Source organism: Coregonus lavaretus, assembly GCF_964263955.1.
Source record: "Coregonus lavaretus genome assembly, contig: HAP1_SCAFFOLD_259, whole genome shotgun sequence".
NCBI lineage: Eukaryota > Metazoa > Chordata > Actinopteri > Salmoniformes > Salmonidae > Coregonus > Coregonus lavaretus.
In genome coordinates, this window is record NW_028160020.1 from 444088 (window position 1) to 464246 (window position 20159).

Sequence of the window (20159 nt, forward strand, 5' to 3'; positions counted from 1 at the left end):
AGGGAACACTAACATAACACATCCTAGATCTGAATAAATGAAATAATTTTATTAAATACTTTTTTCTTTACATAGTTGAATGTGCTGACAACAAAATCACACAAAAATTATCAATGGAAATCAAATGTATCAACCCATGGAGGTCTGGATTTGGAGTCACCCTCAAAATTAAAGTGGAAAACCACACTACAGGCTGATCCAACTTTGATGTAATGTCCTTAAAACAAGTCAAAATGAGGCTCAGTAGTGTGTGTGGCCTCCACGTGCCTGTATGACCTCCCTACAACGCCTGGGCATGCTCCTGATGAGGTGGCGGATGGTCTCCTGAGGGATCTCCTCCTAGACCTGGACTAAAGCATCCGCCAACTCCTGGACAGTCTGTGGTGCAACATGGCGTTGGTGGATGGAGCGAGACATGATGTCCCAGATGTGCTCAATTGGATTCAGGTCTGGGGAACGGGCGGGCCAGTCCATAGCATCAATGCCTTCCTCTTGCAGGAACTGCTGACACACTCCAGCCACATGAGGTCTAGCATTGTCTTGCATTAGGAGGAACCCAGGGCCAACCGCACCAGCATATGGTCTCACAAGGGGTCTGAGGATCTCATCTCGGTACCTAATGGCAGTCAGGCTGCCTCTGGCGAGCACATGGAGGGCTGTGCGGCCCCCCAAAGAAATGCCACCCCACACCATGACTGACCCACCGCCAAACCGGTCATGCTGGAGGATGTTGCAGGCAGCAGAACGTTCTCCACGGCGTCTCCAGACTCTGTCACGTCTGTCACATGTGCTCAGTGTGAACCTGCTTTCATCTGTGAAGAGCACAGGGCGCCAGTGGCGAATTTGCCAATCTTGGTGTTCTCTGGCAAATGCCAAACGTCCTGCACGGTGTTGGGCTGTAAGCACAACCCCCACCTGTGGACGTCGGGCCCTCATACCACCCTCATAGAGTCTGTTTCTGACCGTTTGAGCAGACACATGCACATTTGTGGCCTGCTGGAGGTCATTTTGCAGGGCTCTGGCAGTGCTCCGGCAGTGCTCCTCCTGCTCCTCCTTGCACAAAGGCAGAGGTAGCAGTCCTGCTGCTGGGTTGTTGCCCTCCTACGGCCTCCTCCACGTCTCCTGATGTACTGGCCTGTCTCCTGGTAGCGCCTCCATGCTCTGGACACTACGCTGACAGACACAGCAAACCTTCTTGCCACAGCTCGCATTGATGTGCCATCCTGGATGAGCTGCACTACCTGAGCCACTTGTGTGGGTTGTAGACTCCGTCTCATGCTACCACTAGAGTGAAAGCACCGCCAGCATTCAAAAGTGACCAAAACATCAGCCAGGAAGCATAGGAACGGAGAAGTGGTCTGTGGTCACCACCTGCAAAACCAGTCCTTTATTGGGGGTGTCTTGCTAATTGCCTATAATTTCCACCTGTTGTCTATTCCATTTGCACAACAGCATGTGAAATGTATTGTCTATCAGTGTTGCTTCCTAAGTGGACAGTTTGATTTCACAGAAGTGTGATTGACTTGGAGTTACATTGTGTTGTTTAAGTGTTCCATTTATTTTTTTGAGCAGTGTACATAGATTAGAAATCACTGGCCACTTTAATAAATGAAACACTAGTCACTTTAATAATGTTTACATATCTTGCATTACTCATCTCATGTAAAGTTGAAGTCGGAAGTTTACGTACACCTTAGCCAAATACATTTAAACTCAGTTTCACAATTCCTGACATTTAATCCTAGTAAAAATTCCCTGTCTTAGGTCAGTTAGGATCACCACTTTATTTTAAGAATGTGAAATGTCAGAATAATAGTAGAGAGAATTATTTATTTAAGCTTTTATTTATTTCATCATATTCCCAGTGGGTCAGAAGTTTACATACACTCAATTAGTATTTGGTAGCATTGCCTTTAAAATTGTTTAATTTGGGCCAAACGTTTTGGGTAGCCTTCCACAAGCTTCCCACAATAAGTTGGGTGAATTTTGGCCCATTCCTCCTGACAGAGCTGGTGTAACTGAGTCAGGTTTCTAGGCCTCCTTGCTCGCACACGCTTTTTCAGTTCTGCCCACACATTTTCTATAGGATTGAGGTCAGGGCTTTGTGATGGCCACTCCAATTCCTTGATTTTGTTGTCCTTAAGCCATTTTGCCACAACTTTGGAAGTATGCTTGGGGTCATTGTCCATTTGGAAGACCCATTTGCGACCAAGCTTTAACTTCCTGACTGATGTCTTGAGATGTTGCTTCAATATATCCACATAATTTTCCTTCCTCATGATGGCATCTATTTTGTGAAGTGCACCAGTCCCTCCTGCAGCAAAGCACCCCCACAGCATGATGATGCCACCCCCGTGCTTCACGGTTGGGATGGTGTTCTTCTGCTTGCAAGCAGCCCCCTTTTTCCTCCAAACATAATGATGGTCATTATGGGCAAACAGTTTTATTTTTGTTTCATCAGACCAGAGGACATTTCTCCAAAAAGTACAATCTTTGTCCCCATGTGCAGTTGCAAACCGTAGTCTGGCTTTTTTAATGGCGGTTTTGGAGCAGAGGCTTCTTCCTTGCTAAGCGGCCTTTCAGGTTATGTTGATATAGGACTCGTTTTACTATGGATATAGTAAAGTACGTTCATCTGTAGGAGACAGAACACGTCTCCTTCCTGAGCGGTATGACGGCTGCGTGGTCCTATGGTGTTTATACTTGCGTACTATTGTTTGTACAGATGAACGTGGTACCTTCAGGCGTTTGGAAATTGCTCCCAAGGATGAACCAGACTTGTGGAGGTCTACAATTATTTTTCTGAGGTCTTGCCGGATTTCTTCTGATTTTCCCATGATGTCAAGCAAAGAGGCACTGAGTTTGAAGGTAGGCCTTGAAATACATCCACAGGTACACCTCCAATTGACTCAAATGATGTCAATTAGCCTATCAGAAGCTTCTAAAGCCATGACATCATTTTCTGGGATTTTCCAAGCTGTTTAAAAAGGCACAGTCAACTTAGTGTATGTAAACTTCTGACCAACTGAAATTGTGATACAGTGAATTATAAGTGAAATAATCTGTCTGTAAACAAATTGTTGGAAATATTACTTGTGTCATGCATAAAGTAGATGTCCTAACCGACTTGCCAAAACTATAGTTTTTTAACAAGAAATTTGTGGAGTGGTTGAAAAACGAGTTTTAATGACTCCAACCTAAGTGTATGTAAACTTCCGACTTCAACTGTATGTGCATTCAAATTGCCATAGATAAAATGTGTGTTCGTTGTCCGTAGCTTATGCCTGCCCATACCATAACCCCATCGCCACCATGGGGCACTCTGTTCACAACGTTGACATCAGCCAGCTGCTCGCCCACACAACGCCATACACGCTGTCTGCCATCTGCCCGGTACAGTTCAAACCAGGATTAATCCATGAAGAGTACACTTCTACAGCGTGCCAGTGGCCATCGAAGGTGAGCATTTGCCCACTGAAGTCGGTTACGACGCCGAACTGCAGTCAGGTCAAGACCCTGGTGAGGACGATGAGCATGCAGATGAGCTTCCCTGAGACAGTTTCTGACAGTTCTGGTGGACATTCCTGCAGTCAGCATGCCAATTGCACACTCCCTCAAAACTTGAGACATCTGTGGCATTGTGTTGTGGGACGAAACGGCACATTTTAAAGTGGTTTAATCAGCATCTTGATAGGCCACACCTTTCAGGCGGATGGATTATCTTGGCAAAGGAGAAATGCTCACTAACAGGGATGTAAACAAATTTGTGAGAAATACGCTTTTTGTGCGTATGGAACCTTTCTGGATCTTTTATTTCAGCTCATGAAACATGGGACCAACACTTTACATGTTGTGTTTATATTTTTGTTCAGTGTACAATGTTGATGATCCATCCTGAGTTTTCTCCTATCACAGCCATTAAACTCTGTAACTGTTTTAAAGTCACAATTGGCCTCTTGGTGAAATCCCTGAGCAGTTTCCTTCCTCTCCGGCAACTGAGTTAGGAAGTATGCCTGTATCTTTGTAGTGACTGGGTGTATTGATACACCATCCAAAGTGTAAGTAATAACTTCACCATGTTCAAAGGGATATTCAATGTCTGCTTTTTTCTTCTTTTTTTACCCATCTACCAATAGGTGCCCTTCTTTGCGAGGCATTAGAAAACCTCCCTGGTCTTTGTGGTTGAATCTGTGTTTGAAATTCACTGCTCGACTGAGGGACCTTACAGATAATTGTATGTGTGGGGTACAGAGATGAGGTAGTCATCCAAATCATGTTAAACACTTATTGCACACAGAGTCCATGCAACTTATTATGTGACTTGTTAAGCCAATGTTGACTCCTGAACTTATTTAGGCTGGCCATGACAAAGGGGTTGAATACTTATTGACTCAAGACATTTAAGCTCTTCATGCTGTGCGCAGAGATGCAAGAGATTGAAATTCACTAAATTCGCTCCATTAGTTTGCACAACATAGGTCAAAAAATGTTCTGTGATCGAATCAACATTATATCAGGCCGTTTTCAATGCAACAAACCAAACCAAATCTAACTCTTTTAGATTGAGTGATTTTATTGTAGGCAGAGCCAGAGCCAACGGAGTAGAATTCTATCGGCGGGGGTTGAGTCCCACGACCCGTCTTTCAATCACCCGCGAGTGAATGCGCTTTTCAGATCAGAGTGCAGAGACGCGCGTCTGCACCTTTCTACATATTATTTGCTAGTTAGCGAGTTATTAGCCCAGTTGTAGGTAAGTAAAGGTCATCAATGGGGAGTTGCTGCTTCCTACATGAGCACAAACCGTGTAGGCTACATTTCAAGCTGTCTGAAAAGCCAGTCAGGTAAAAAGCTTATGTCTTAAAAAGTATTTTGAGAAAGGCTTGTATGTGCAAATAAACCAATAGGCAGAGGGGTAGCCTACATTTTCTATATGGTAAAATGTATAAATCATTTTATAACGTGGTTTCTTGCATCATACAACACAATACAATGCCATTTACAGTCACCTATTAGGCCCATGGTGTAAACAATTATTCATTAAACGTTTTTAAAAGTCTCATGCAATGTAGGCTTGAATTAAACACTACATATAGGCTACATCATAGAAATCAAAAGCTATTTCCGTGTGGAAATGTTATGGGATTCGCTCCATTGGTTTTGGTAGGCCTACATTATGCTGAGATAGCCACAATAACCTGTTGGCTACTGTCTAAAACTGTCAGGATACAGCCTGTTGGCTACTGTCTAAAACTGTCAGGGTACAGCCTGTTGGCTACTGTCTAAAACTGTCAGGATACAGCCTGTTGGCTACTGTCTAAAACTGTCAGGGTACAGCCTATTGGCTACTGTCTAAAACTGTCAGGGTACAGCCTGTTGGCTACTGTCTAAAACTGTCAGGGTACAGCCTGTTGGCTACTGTCTAAAACTGTCAGGATACAGCCTGTTGGCTACTGTCTAAAACTGTCAGGATACAGCCTGTTGGCTACTGTCAGGATACAGCCTGTTGGCTACTGTCTAAAACTGTCAGGATACAGCCTGTTGGCTACTGTCTAAAACTGTCAGGATACAGCCTGTTGGCTACTGTCTAAAACTGTCAGGGTACAGCCTGTTGGCTACTGTCTAAAACTGTCAGGATACAGCCTGTTGGCTACTGTCAGGATACAGCCTGTTGGCTACTGTCTAAAACTGTCAGGATACAGCCTGTTGGCTACTGTCAGGGTACAGCCTGTTGGCTACTGTCTAAAACTGTCAGGATACAGCCTGTTGGCTACTGTCAGGATACAGCCTGTTGGCTACTGTCTAAAACTGTCAGGATACAGCCTGTTGGCTACTGTCAGGGTACAGCCTATTGGCTACTGTCTAAAACTGTCAGGATACAGCCTGTTGGCTACTGTCAGGGTACAGCCTGTTGGCTACTGTCTAAAACTGTCAGGGTACAGCCTGTTGGCTACTGTCTAAAACTGTCAGGATACAGCCTGTTGGCTACTGTCTAAAACTGTCAGGGTACAGCCTGTTGGCTACTGTCTAAAACTGTCAGGGTTTAGCCTCAGTGTTCACTGGAAACGTGCACCGGAAGTTGCAAAAAATTCTCAATGTTAAAGTTTCCGCTCACAACACCTAAAATTTGCTCTGTGCCCCCAAAAATTATTAGAGGGAACATTGGCAGGCAGTGACAACAGATCTCTATTCCATTTTAAATTCAGGCCGTGACAACAAAATGTGGAAAAAGTCAAGGCGTGTGAACACTTTCTGAAGGCACTGTATACACTGTTTGGTCAATATAGGGAATAGGATGCACTACACTACATAGGGAATAGGATGCACTACACTACATAGGGAATAGGATGCACGACACTACATAGGGAATAGGATGCACTACACTACATAGGGAATAGGATGCACTACACTACATAGGGAATAGGATGCACTACACTACATAGGGAATAGGATGCACTACACTACATAGGGAATAGGATGCACTACACTACATAGGGAATAGGATGCACTACACTACATAGGGAATAGGATGCACTACACTACATAGGGAATAGGATGCACTACACTACATAGGGAATATGATGCACTACATCTGGAATAGGATGCACTACACTACATAGGGAATAGGATGCACTACACTACATAGGGAATAGGATGCACTACACTACATAGGGAATAGGATGCACTACATTACATAGGGAATAGGATGCACTACATAGGGAATAGGATGCACTACATAGGGAATAGGATGCACTACATAGGGAATAGGATGCACTACATAGGGAATAGGATGCACTACATAGGGAATAGGATGCACTACATAGGGAATAGGATGCACTACATAGGGAATAGGATGCACTACATAGGGAATAGGATGCACTACATAGGGAATAGGATGCACTACACTACATAGGGAATATGATGCACTACATCTGGAATAGGATGCACTACACTACATAGGGAATAGGATGCACTACACTACATAGGGAATAGGATGCACTACACTACATAGGGAATAGGATGCACTACATTACATAGGGAATAGGATGCACTACATAGGGAATAGGATGCACTACATAGGGAATAGGATGCACTACATAGGGAATAGGATGCACTACATAGGGAATAGGATGCACTACATAGGGAATAGGATGCACTACATAGGGAATAGGATGCACTACATAGGGAATAGGATGCACTACATAGGGAATAGGATGCACTACATAGGGAATAGGATGCACTACACTACATAGGGAATAGGATGCACTACATAGGGAATAGGATGCACTACACTACATAGGGAATAGGATGCACTACACTACATAGGGAATAGGATGCACTACACTACATAGGGAATAGGATGCACTACATAGGGAATAGGATGCACTACATAGGGAATAGGATGCACTACACTACATAGGGAATAGGATGCACTACACTACATAGGGAATAGGATGCACTACACTACATAGGGAATAGGATGCACTACACTACATAGGGAATAGGATGCACTACACTACATAGGGAATAGGATGCACTACACTACATAGGGAATAGGATGCACTACATAGGGAATAGGATGCACTACATAGGGAATAGGATGCACTACATAGGGAATAGGATGCACTACATAGGGAATAGGATGCACTACATAGGGAATAGGATGCACTACATAGGGAATAGGATGCACTACATAGGGAATAGGATGCACTACATAGGGAATAGGATGCACTACATAGGGAATAGGATGCACTACATAGGGAATAGGATGCACTACACTACATAGGGAATAGGATGCACTACACTACATAGGGAATAGGATGCACTACACTACATAGGGAATAGGATGCACTACACTACATAGGGAATAGGATGCACTACATAGGGAATAGGATGCACTACACTACATAGGGAATAGGATGCACTACACTACATAGGGAATAGGATGCACTACACTACATAGGGAATAGGATGCACTACATTACATAGGGAATAGGATGCACTACATAGGGAATAGGATGCACTACATAGGGAATAGGATGCACTACATAGGGAATAGGATGCAGTACACTACATAGGGAATAGGATGCACTACACTACATAGGGAATAGGATGCACTACACTACATAGGGAATAGGATGCACTACATAGGGAATAGGACGCACTACATAGGGAATAGGACGCACTACACTACATAGGGAATAGGATGCACTACACTACATAGGGAATAGGATGCACTACATAGGGAATAGGACGCACTACATAGGGAATAGGACGCACTACATAGGGAATAGGATGCACTACATAGGGAATAGGATGCACTACGTAGGGAATAGGATGCACTACATAGGGAATAGGATGCACTACATAGGGAATAGGATGCACTACATAGGGAATAGGATGCACTACATAGGGAATAGGATGCACTACATAGGGAATAGGATGCACTACATAGGGAATAGGATGCACTACATAGGGATCAAGGTGCCACCGCGTCTCCTTACTTCTCTTCTGGGACACGGCCTGTAGACAGGCGGTGATGATGTCATATTTCTTCTGCAGCTTGTGATTGAAGCGGTCTCTCCTCTTCAGCTGTCGCAGAAGCTTGGCTGACTGTAGTCCTGTCCTGTAGAGAACCTCCTCTATGATACACCTCAACTCTTCTGGTGCTGGAAAACAATATAGATATATAGATATATAGATATATAGATCAGCCTGGCTGACTGGAGCCCTGTCCTGTAGAGTACCTCCTCTATGATACACCTCAACTCTTCTGGTGCTGGAAAACAATATAGATATATAGATATATAGATCAGCTTGGCAGCCTGGAGCCCTGTCCTGTAGAGTACCTCCTCTATGATACACCTCAACTCTTCTGGTGCTGGAACACAATATAGATATATAGATATATAGATATATAGATCAGCTTGGCTGACTGGAGCCCTGTCCTGTAGAGTACCTCCCCTATGATACACCTCAACTCTTCTGGTGCTGGAACACAATATAGATATATAGATATATAGATATATAGATCAGCTTGGCTGACTGGAGCCCTGTCCTGTAGAGTACCTCCTCTATGATACACCTCAACTCTTCTGGTGCTGGAAAACAATATAGATATATAGATATATAGATCAGCTTGGCTGACTGGAGCCCTGTCCTGTAGTGTACCTCCTCTATGATACACCTCACCTCTTCTGGTGCTGGGACACAATAGATATAGATACTGTAGATCAGCTCCTCATAATAATAATTATTATTATTATTATAATATCCATCAGGCTGTATTTGTATTTATTATGGATAAATACCTGGGCTCCAGCAAAAATAAGGCAGTAATATACATTATTATAAAAATTTTAAAACATGAAAATGTATTTTACAACATATTTCACAATACATTAAGTGTGTGGGAGTAAATGACAGACTACCAGTAGTAGTTTTAATGTTATCTTATGGTTTAGTGTTATATTGCCCTGTAGTAGACTACCAGTAGTAGTTTTAATGTTATCTTATGGTTTAGTGTTATATTGCCCTGTAGTAGACTACCAGTAGTAGTTAATGTTATCTTATGGTTTAGTGTTATATTGCCCTGTAGTAGACTACCAGTAGTAGTTAATGTTATCTTATGGTTTAGTGTTATATTGCCCTGTAGTAGACTACCAGTAGTAGTTAATGTTATCTTATGGTTTAGTGTTATATTGCCCTGTAGTAGACTACCAGTAGTAGTTGTAATGTTATCTTATGGTTTAGTGTTATATTGCCCTGTAGTAGACTACCAGTATTAGTTGTAATGTTATCTTATGGTTTAGTGTTATATTGCCCTGTAGTAGACTACCAGTAGTAGTTTTAATGTTATCTTATGGTTTAGTGTTATATTGCCCTGTAGTAGACTACCAGTAGTAGTTAATGTTATCTTATGGTTTAGTGTTATATTGCCCTGTAGTAGACTACCAGTAGTAGTTAATGTTATCTTATGGTTTAGTGTTATATTGCCCTGTAGTAGACTACCAGTAGTAGTTTTAATGTTATCTTATGGTTTAGTGTTATATTGCCCTGTAGTAGACTACCAGTAGTAGTTTTAATGTTATCTTATGGTTTAGTGTTATATTGCCCTGTAGTAGACTACCAGTAGTAGTTAATGTTATCTTATGGTTTAGTGTTATATTGCCCTGTAGTAGACTACCAGTAGTAGTTTTAATGTTATCTTATGGTTTAGTGTTATATTGCCCTGTAGTAGACTACCAGTAGTAGTTAATGTTATCTTATGGTTTAGTGTTATATTGCCCTGTAGTAGACTACCAGTAGTAGTTTTAATGTTATCTTATGGTTTAGTGTTATATTGCCCTGTAGTAGACTACCAGTAGTAGTTAATGTTATCTTATGGTTTAGTGTTATATTGCCCTGTAGTAGACTACCAGTAGTAGTTTTAATGTTATCTTATGGTTTAGTGTAATATTGCCCTGTAGTAGACTACCAGTAGTAGTTAATGTTATCTTATGGTTTAGTGTTATATTGCCCTGTAGTAGACTACCAGTAGTAGTTGTAATGTTATCTTATGGTTTAGTGTTATATTGCCCTGTAGTAGACTACCAGTAGTAGTTAATGTTATCTTATGGTTTAGTGTTATATTGCCCTGTAGTAGACTACCAGTAGTAGTTAATGTTATCTTATGGTTTAGTGTTATATTGCCCTGTAGTAGACTACCAGTAGTAGTTTTAATGTTATCTTATGGTTTAGTGTTATATTGCCCTGTAGTAGACTACCAGTAGTAGTTAATGTTATCTTATGGTTTAGTGTTATATTGCCCTGTAGTAGACTACCAGTAGTAGTTTTAATGTTATCTTATGGTTTAGTGTAATATTGCCCTGTAGTAGACTACCAGTAGTAGTTAATGTTATCTTATGGTTTAGTGTTATATTGCCCTGTAGTAGACTACCAGTAGTAGTTAATGTTATCTTATGGTTTAGTGTTATATTGCCCTGTAGTAGACTACCAGTAGTAGTTTTAATGTTATCTTATGGTTTAGTGTTATATTGCCCTGTAGTAGACTACCACTAGTAGTTAATGTTATCTTATGGTTTAGTGTTATATTGCCCTGTACTAGACTACCAGTAGTAGTTAATGTTATCTTATGGTTTAGTGTTATATTGCCCTGTAGTAGACTACCAGTAGTAGTTTTAATGTTATCTTATGGTTTAGTGTTATATTGCCCTGTAGTAGACTACCACTAGTAGTTAATGTTATCTTATGGTTTAGTGTTATATTGCCCTGTAGTAGACTACCAGTAGTAGTTAATGTTATCTTATGGTTTAGTGTTATATTGCCCTGTAGTAGACTACCAGTAGTAGTTTTAATGTTATCTTATGGTTTAGTGTTATATTGCCCTGTAGTAGACTACCAGTAGTAGTTAATGTTATCTTATGGTTTAGTGTTATATTGCCCTGTAGTAGACTACCAATCTTATGGTTTAGTGTTATCTTATGGTTTAGTGTTATATTGCCCTGTAGTAGACTACCAGTAGTAGTTTTAATGTTATCTTATGGTTTAGTGTTATATTGCCCTGTAGTAGACTACCAGTAGTAGTTAATGTTATCTTATGGTTTAGTGTTATATTGCCCTGTAGTAGACTACCAGTAGTAGTTTTAATGTTATCTTATGGTTTAGTGTTATATTGCCCTGTAGTAGACTACCAGTAGTAGTTTTAATGTTATCTTATGGTTTAGTGTTATATTGCCCTGTAGTAGACTACCAGTAGTAGTTTTAATGTTATCTTATGGTTTAGTGTTATATTGCCCTGTAGTAGACTACCAGTAGTAGTTTTAATGTTATCTTATGGTTTAGTGTTATATTGCCCTGTAGTAGACTACCAGTAGTAGTTTTAATGTTATCTTATGGTTTAGTGTTATATTGCCCTGTAGTAGACTACCAGTAGTAGTTTAATGTTATCTTATGGTTTAGTGTTATATTGCCCTGTAGTAGACTACCAGTAGTAGTTTTAATGTTATCTTATGGTTTAGTGTTATATTGCCCTGTAGTAGACTACCAGTAGTAGTTTTAATGTTATCTTATGGTTTAGTGTTATATTGCCCTGTAGTAGACTACCAGTAGTAGTTTTAATGTTATTTTATGGTTTAGTGTTATATTGCCCTGTAGTAGACTACCAGTAGTAGTTTTAATGTTATCTTATGGTTTAGTGTTATATTGCCCTGTAGTAGACTACCAGTAGTAGTTTTAATGTTATTTTATGGTTTAGTGTTATATTGCCCTGTAGTAGACTACCAGTAGTAGTTTTAATGTTATCTTTATGGTTTAGTGTTATATTGCCCTGTAGTAGACTACCAGTAGTAGTTTTAATGTTATCTTATGGTTTAGTGTTATATTGCCCTGTAGTAGACTACCAGTAGTAGTTAATGTTATCTTATGGTTTAGTGTTATATTGCCCTGTAGTAGACTACCAGTAGTAGTTAATGTTATCTTATGGTTTAGTGTTATATTGCCCTGTAGTAGACTACCAGTAGTAGTTAATGTTATCTTATGGTTTAGTGTTATATTGCCCTGTAGTAGACTACCAGTAGTAGTTTAATGTTATCTTATGGTTTAGTGTTATATTGCCCTGTAGTAGACTACCAGTAGTAGTTAATTATCTTTAGTGTTATATTGCCCTGTAGTAGACTACCAGTAGTAGTTAATGTTATCTTATGGTTTAGTGTTATATTGCCCTGTAGTAGACTACCAGTAGTAGTTTTAATGTTATCTTATGGTTTAGTGTTATATTGCCCTGTAGTAGACTACCAGTAGTAGTTAATGTTATCTTATGGTTTAGTGTTATATTGCCCTGTAGTAGACTACCAGTAGTAACTTATGGTTTAGTGTTATATTGCCCTGTAGTAGACTACCAGTAGTACTTTAATGTTATCTTATGGTTTAATGTTATATTGCCCTGTAGTAGACTACCAGTAGTAGTTTTAATGTTATCTTATGGTTTAGTGTTATATTGCCCTGTAGTAGACTACCAGTAGTAGTTTAATGTTATCTTATGGTTTAGTGTTATATTGCCCTGTAGTAGACTACCTAGTAGTTTAATGTTATCTTATGGTTTAGTGTTATATTGCCCTGTAGTAGACTACCAGTAGTAGTTTAATGTTATCTTATGGTTTAGTGTTATATTGCCCTGTAGTAGACTACCAGTAGTAGTTTAATGTTATCTTATGGTTTAGTGTTATATTGCCCTGTAGTAGACTACCAGTAGTAGTTTAATGTTATCTTATGGTTTAGTGTTATATTGCCCTGTAGTAGACTACCAGTAGTAGTTTTAATGTTATCTTATGGTTTAGTGTTATATTGCCCTGTAGTAGACTACCAGTAGTAGTTTTAATGTTATCTTATGGTTTAGTGTTATATTGCCCTGTAGTAGACTACCAGTAGTAGTTTAATGTTATCTTATGGTTTAGTGTTATATTGCCCTGTAGTAGACTACCAGTAGTAGTTTTAATGTTATCTTATGGTTTAGTGTTATATTGCCCTGTAGTAGACTACCAGTAGTAGTTTAATGTTATCTTATGGTTTAGTGTTATATTGCCCTGTAGTAGACTACCAGTAGTAGTTTTAATGTTATCTTATGGTTTAGTGTTATATTGCCCTGTAGTAGACTACCAGTAGTAGTTTTAATGTTATCTTATGGTTTAGTGTTATATTGCCCTGTAGTAGACTACCAGTAGTAGTTTTAATGTTATCTTATGGTTTAGTGTTATATTGCCCTGTAGTAGACTACCAGTAGTAGTTTAATGTTATCTTATGGTTTAGTGTTATATTGCCCTGTAGTAGACTACCAGTAGTAGTTTAATGTTATCTTATGGTTTAGTGTTATATTGCCCTGTAGTAGACTACCAGTAGTAGTTTAATGTTATCTTATGGTTTAGTGTTATATTGCCCTGTAGTAGACTACCAGTAGTAGTTTAATGTTATCTTATGGTTTAGTGTTATATTGCCCTGTAGTAGACTACCAGTAGTAGTTTAATGTTATCTTATGGTTTAGTGTTATATTGCCCTGTAGTAGACTACCAGTAGTAGTTTAATGTTATCTTATGGTTTAGTGTTATATTGCCCTGTAGTAGACTACCAGTAGTAGTTTTAATGTTATCTTATGGTTTAGTGTTATATTGCCCTGTAGTAGACTACCAGTAGTAGTTTTAATGTTATCTTATGGTTTAGTGTTATATTGCCCTGTAGTAGACTACCAGTAGTAGTTTAATGTTATCTTATGGTTTAGTGTTATATTGCCCTGTAGTAGACTACCAGTAGTAGTTTAATGTTATCTTATGGTTTAGTGTTATATTGCCCTGTAGTAGACTACCAGTAGTAGTTTAATGTTATCTTATGGTTTAGTGTTATATTGCCCTGTAGTAGACTACCAGTAGTAGTTTAATGTTATCTTATGGTTTAGTGTTATATTGCCCTGTAGTAGACTACCAGTAGTAGTTTAATGTTATCTTATGGTTTAGTGTTATATTGCCCTGTAGTAGACTACCAGTAGTAACTTTAATGTTATCTTATGGTTTAGTGTTATATTGCCCTGTAGTAGACTACCAGTAGTAGTTTAATGTTATCTTATGGTTTAGTGTTATATTGCCCTGTAGTAGACTACCAGTAGTAGTTTTAATGTTATCTTATGGTTTAGTGTTATATTGCCCTGTAGTAGACTACCAGTAGTAGTTTAATGTTATCTTATGGTTTAGTGTTATATTGCCCTGTAGTAGACTACCAGTAGTAGTTTTAATGTTATCTTATGGTTTAGTGTTATATTGCCCTGTAGTAGACTACCAGTAGTAGTTTTAATGTTATCTTATGGTTTAGTGTTATATTGCCCTGTAGTAGACTACCAGTAGTAGTTTAATGTTATCTTATGGTTTAGTGTTATATTGCCCTGTAGTAGACTACCAGTAGTAGTTTAATGTTATCTTATGGTTTAGTGTTATATTGCCCTGTAGTAGACTACCAGTAGTAGTTTAATGTTATCTTATGGTTTAGTGTTATATTGCCCTGTAGTAGACTACCAGTAGTAGTTTAATGTTATCTTATGGTTTAGTGTTATATTGCCCTGTAGTAGACTACCAGTAGTAGTTTAATGTTATCTTATGGTTTAGTGTTATATTGCCCTGTAGTAGACTACCAGTAGTAGTTTAATGTTATCTTATGGTTTAGTGTTATATTGCCCTGTAGTAGACTACCAGTAGTAGTTTTAATGTTATCTTATGGTTTAGTGTTATATTGCCCTGTAGTAGACTACCAGTAGTAGTTTTAATGTTATCTTATGGTTTAGTGTTATATTGCCCTGTAGTAGACTACCAGTAGTAGTTTAATGTTATCTTATGGTTTAGTGTTATATTGCCCTGTAGTAGACTACCAGTAGTAGTTTAATGTTATCTTATGGTTTAGTGTTATATTGCCCTGTAGTAGACTACCAGTAGTAGTTTAATGTTATCTTATGGTTTAGTGTTATATTGCCCTGTAGTAGACTACCAGTAGTAGTTTAATGTTATCTTATGGTTTAGTGTTATATTGCCCTGTAGTAGACTACCAGTAGTAGTTTTAATGTTATCTTATGGTTTAGTGTTATATTGCCCTGTAGTAGACTACCAGTAGTAGTTTAATGTTATCTTATGGTTTAGTGTTATATTGCCCTGTAGTAGACTACCAGTAGTAGTTTAATGTTATCTTATGGTTTAGTGTTATATTGCCCTGTAGTAGACTACCAGTAGTAGTTTTAATGTTATCTTATGGTTTAGTGTTATATTGCCCTGTAGTAGACTACCAGTAGTAGTTTAATGTTATCTTATGGTTTAGTGTTATATTGCCCTGTAGTAGACTACCAGTAGTAGTTTTAATGTTATCTTATGGTTTAGTGTTATATTGCCCTGTAGTAGACTACCAGTAGTAGTTTTAATGTTATCTTATGGTTTAGTGTTATATTGCCCTGTAGTAGACTACCAGTAGTAGTTTTAATGTTATCTTATGGTTTAGTGTTATATTGCCCTGTAGTAGACTACCAGTAGTAGTTTAATGTTATCTTATGGTTTAGTGTTATATTGCCCTGTAGTAGACTACCAGTAGTAGTTTAATGTTATCTTATGGTTTAGTGTTATATTGCCCTGTAGTAGACTACCAGTAGTAGTTTAATGTTATCTTATGGTTTAGTGTTATATTGCCCTGTAGTAGACTACCAGTAGTAGTTTTAATGTTATCTTATGGTTTAGTGTTATATTGCCCTGTAGTAGACTACCAGTAGTAGTTTAATGTTATCTTATGGTTTAGTGTTATATTGCCCTGTAGTAGACTACCAGTAGTAGTTTAATGTTATCTTATGGTTTAGTGTTATATTGCCCTGTAGTAGACTACCAGTAGTAGTTTAATGTTATCTTATGGTTTAGTGTTATATTGCCCTGTAGTAGACTACCAGTAGTAGTTTAATGTTATCTTATGGTTTAGTGTTATATTGCCCTGTAGTAGACTACCAGTAGTAGTTTAATGTTATCTTATGGTTTAGTGTTATATTGCCCTGTAGTAGACTACCAGTAGTAGTTTAATGTTATCTTATGGTTTAGTGTTATATTGCCCTGTAGTAGACTACCAGTAGTAGTTTAATGTTATCTTATGGTTTAGTGTTATATTGCCCTGTAGTAGACTACCAGTAGTAGTTTAATGTTATCTTATGGTTTAGTGTTATATTGCCCTGTAGTAGACTACCAGTAGTAGTTTAATGTTATCTTATGGTTTAGTGTTATATTGCCCTGTAGTAGACTACCAGTAGTAGTTTAATGTTATCTTATGGTTTAGTGTTATATTGCCCTGTAGTAGACTACCAGTAGTAGTTTAATGTTATCTTATGGTTTAGTGTTATATTGCCCTGTAGTAGACTACCAGTAGTAGTTTAATGTTATCTTATGGTTTAGTGTTATATTGCCCTGTAGTAGACTACCAGTAGTAGTTTAATGTTATCTTATGGTTTAGTGTTATATTGCCCTGTAGTAGACTACCAGTAGTAGTTTAATGTTATCTTATGGTTTAGTGTTATATTGCCCTGTAGTAGACTACCAGTAGTAGTTTAATGTTATCTTATGGTTTAGTGTTATATTGCCCTGTAGTAGACTACCAGTAGTAGTTTAATGTTATCTTATGGTTTAGTGTTATATTGCCCTGTAGTAGACTACCAGTAGTAGTTTAATGTTATCTTATGGTTTAGTGTTATATTGCCCTGTAGTAGACTACCAGTAGTAGTTTAATGTTATCTTATGGTTTAGTGTTATATTGCCCTGTAGTAGACTACCAGTAGTAGTTTAATGTTATCTTATGGTTTAGTGTTATATTGCCCTGTAGTAGACTACCAGTAGTAGTTTAATGTTATCTTATGGTTTAGTGTTATATTGCCCTGTAGTAGACTACCAGTAGTAGTTTAATGTTATCTTATGGTTTAGTGTTATATTGCCCTGTAGTAGACTACCAGTAGTAGTTTAATGTTATCTTATGGTTTAGTGTTATATTGCCCTGTAGTAGACTACCAGTAGTAGTTTAATGTTATCTTATGGTTTAGTGTTATATTGCCCTGTAGTAGACTACCAGTAGTAGTTTTAATGTTATCTTATGGTTTAGTGTTATATTGCCCTGTAGTAGACTACCAGTAGTAGTTTAATGTTATCTTATGGTTTAGTGTTATATTGCCCTGTAGTAGACTACCAGTAGTAGTTTTAATGTTATCTTATGGTTTAGTGTTATATTGCCCTGTAGTAGACTAGCCAGTAGTAGTTTTAATGTTATCTTATGGTTTAGTGTTATATTGCCCTGTAGTAGACTACCAGTAGTAGTTTTAATGTTATCTTATGGTTTAGTGTTATATTGCCCTGTAGTAGACTACCAGTAGTAGTTTTAATGTTATCTTATGGTTTAGTGTTATATTGCCCTGTAGTAGACTACCAGTAGTAGTTTAATGTTATCTTATGGTTTAGTGTTATATTGCCCTGTAGTAGACTACCAGTAGTACTTTAATGTTATCTTATGGTTTAGTGTTATATTGCCCTGTAGTAGACTACCAGTAGTAGTTAATGTTATCTTATGGTTTAGTGTTATATTGCCCTGTAGTAGACTACCAGTAGTAGTTTAATGTTATCTTATGGTTTAGTGTTATATTGCCCTGTAGTAGACTACCAGTAGTAGTTAATGTTATCTTATGGTTTAGTGTTATATTGCCCTGTAGTAGACTACCAGTAGTAGTTTTAATGTTATCTTATGGTTTAGTGTTATATTGCCCTGTAGTAGACTACCAGTAGTAGTTTAATGTTATCTTATGGTTTAGTGTTATATTGCCCTGTAGTAGACTACCAGTAGTAGTTTTAATGTTATCTTATGGTTTAGTGTTATATTGCCCTGTAGTAGACTACCAGTAGTACTTTAATGTTATCTTATGGTTTAGTGTTATATTGCCCTGTAGTAGACTACCAGTAGTAGTTTAATGTTATCTTATGGTTTAGTGTTATATTGCCCTGTAGTAGACTACCAGTAGTAGTTTAATGTTATCTTATGGTTTAGTGTTATATTGCCCTGTAGTAGACTACCAGTAGTAGTTTAATGTTATCTTATGGTTTAGTGTTATATTGCCCTGTAGTAGACTACCAGTAGTAGTTTAATGTTATCTTATGGTTTAGTGTTATATTGCCCTGTAGTAGACTACCAGTAGTAGTTTAATGTTATCTTATGGTTTAGTGTTATATTGCCCTGTAGTAGACTACCAGTAGTAGTTTAATGTTATCTTATGGTTTAGTGTTATATTGCCCTGTAGTAGACTACCAGTAGTAGTTAATGTTATCTTATGGTTTAGTGTTATATTGCCCTGTAGTAGACTACCAGTAGTAGTTTAATGTTATCTTATGGTTTAGTGTTATATTGCCCTGTAGTAGACTACCAGTAGTAACTTTAATGTTATCTTATGGTTTAGTGTTATATTGCCCTGTAGTAGACTACCAGTAGTAGTTTAATGTTATCTTATGGTTTAGTGTTATATTGCCCTGTAGTAGACTACCAGTAGTAGTTTAATGTTATCTTATGGTTTAGTGTTATATTGCCCTGTAGTAGACTACCAGTAGTAGTTAATGTTATCTTATGGTTTAGTGTTATATTGCCCTGTAGTAGACTACCAGTAGTAGTTTAATGTTATCTTATGGTTTAGTGTTATATTGCCCTGTAGTAGACTACCAGTAGTAGTTTAATGTTATCTTATGGTTTAGTGTTATATTGCCCTGTAGTAGACTACCAGTAGTAGTTTAATGTTATCTTATGGTTTAGTGTTATATTGCCCTGTAGTAGACTACCAGTAGTAGTTTTAATGTTATCTTATGGTTTAGTGTTATATTGCCCTGTAGTAGACTACCAGTAGTAGTTAATGTTATCTTATGGTTTAGTGTTATATTGCCCTGTAGTAGACTACCAGTAGTAGTTTTAATGTTATCTTATGGTTTAGTGTTATATTGCCCTGTAGTAGACTACCAGTAGTAGTTTTAATGTTATCTTATGGTTTAGTGTTATATTGCCCTGTAGTAGACTACCAGTAGTAGTTAATGTTATCTTATGGTTTAGTGTTATATTGCCCTGTAGTAGACTACCAGTAGTAGTTTTAATGTTATCTTATGGTTTAGTGTTATATTGCCCTGTAGTAGACTACCAGTAGTAGTTAATGTTATCTTATGGTTTAGTGTTATATTGCCCTGTAGTAGACTACCAGTAGTAGTTTTAATGTTATCTTATGGTTTAGTGTTATATTGCCCTGTAGTAGACTACCAGTAGTAGTTAATGTTATCTTATGGTTTAGTGTTATATTGCCCTGTAGTAGACTACCAGTAGTAGTTAATGTTATCTTATGGTTTAGTGTTATATTGCCCTGTAGTAGACTACCAGTAGTAGTTTTAATGTTATCTTATGGTTTAGTGTTATATTGCCCTGTAGTAGACTACCAGTAGTAACTTTAATGTTATCTTATGGTTTAGTGTTATATTGCCCTGTAGTAGACTACCAGTAGTAACTTTAATGTTATATTATGGTTTAGTGTTATATTGCCCTGTAGTAGACTACCAGTAGTAGTTAATGTTATCTTATGGTTTAGTGTTATATTGCCC

The 20159-nt window shown here is 37.7% G+C and overlaps 1 protein-coding gene across 1 annotated transcript in view; it reads right to left on the minus strand.

The window, feature by feature from the left end:
• LOC311122269 (TBC1 domain family member 30-like) overlaps positions 1–20159 on the minus strand; it is a 71675-nt gene that overhangs the window by 37275 nt on the left and 14241 nt on the right. The window contains exon 2 of the mRNA XM_084196658.1: positions 8502–8666. Coding sequence (XP_084052784.1) covers positions 8502–8666 — 165 coding nt within the window. The remainder of the gene's footprint in view (positions 1–8501; positions 8667–20159) is intronic.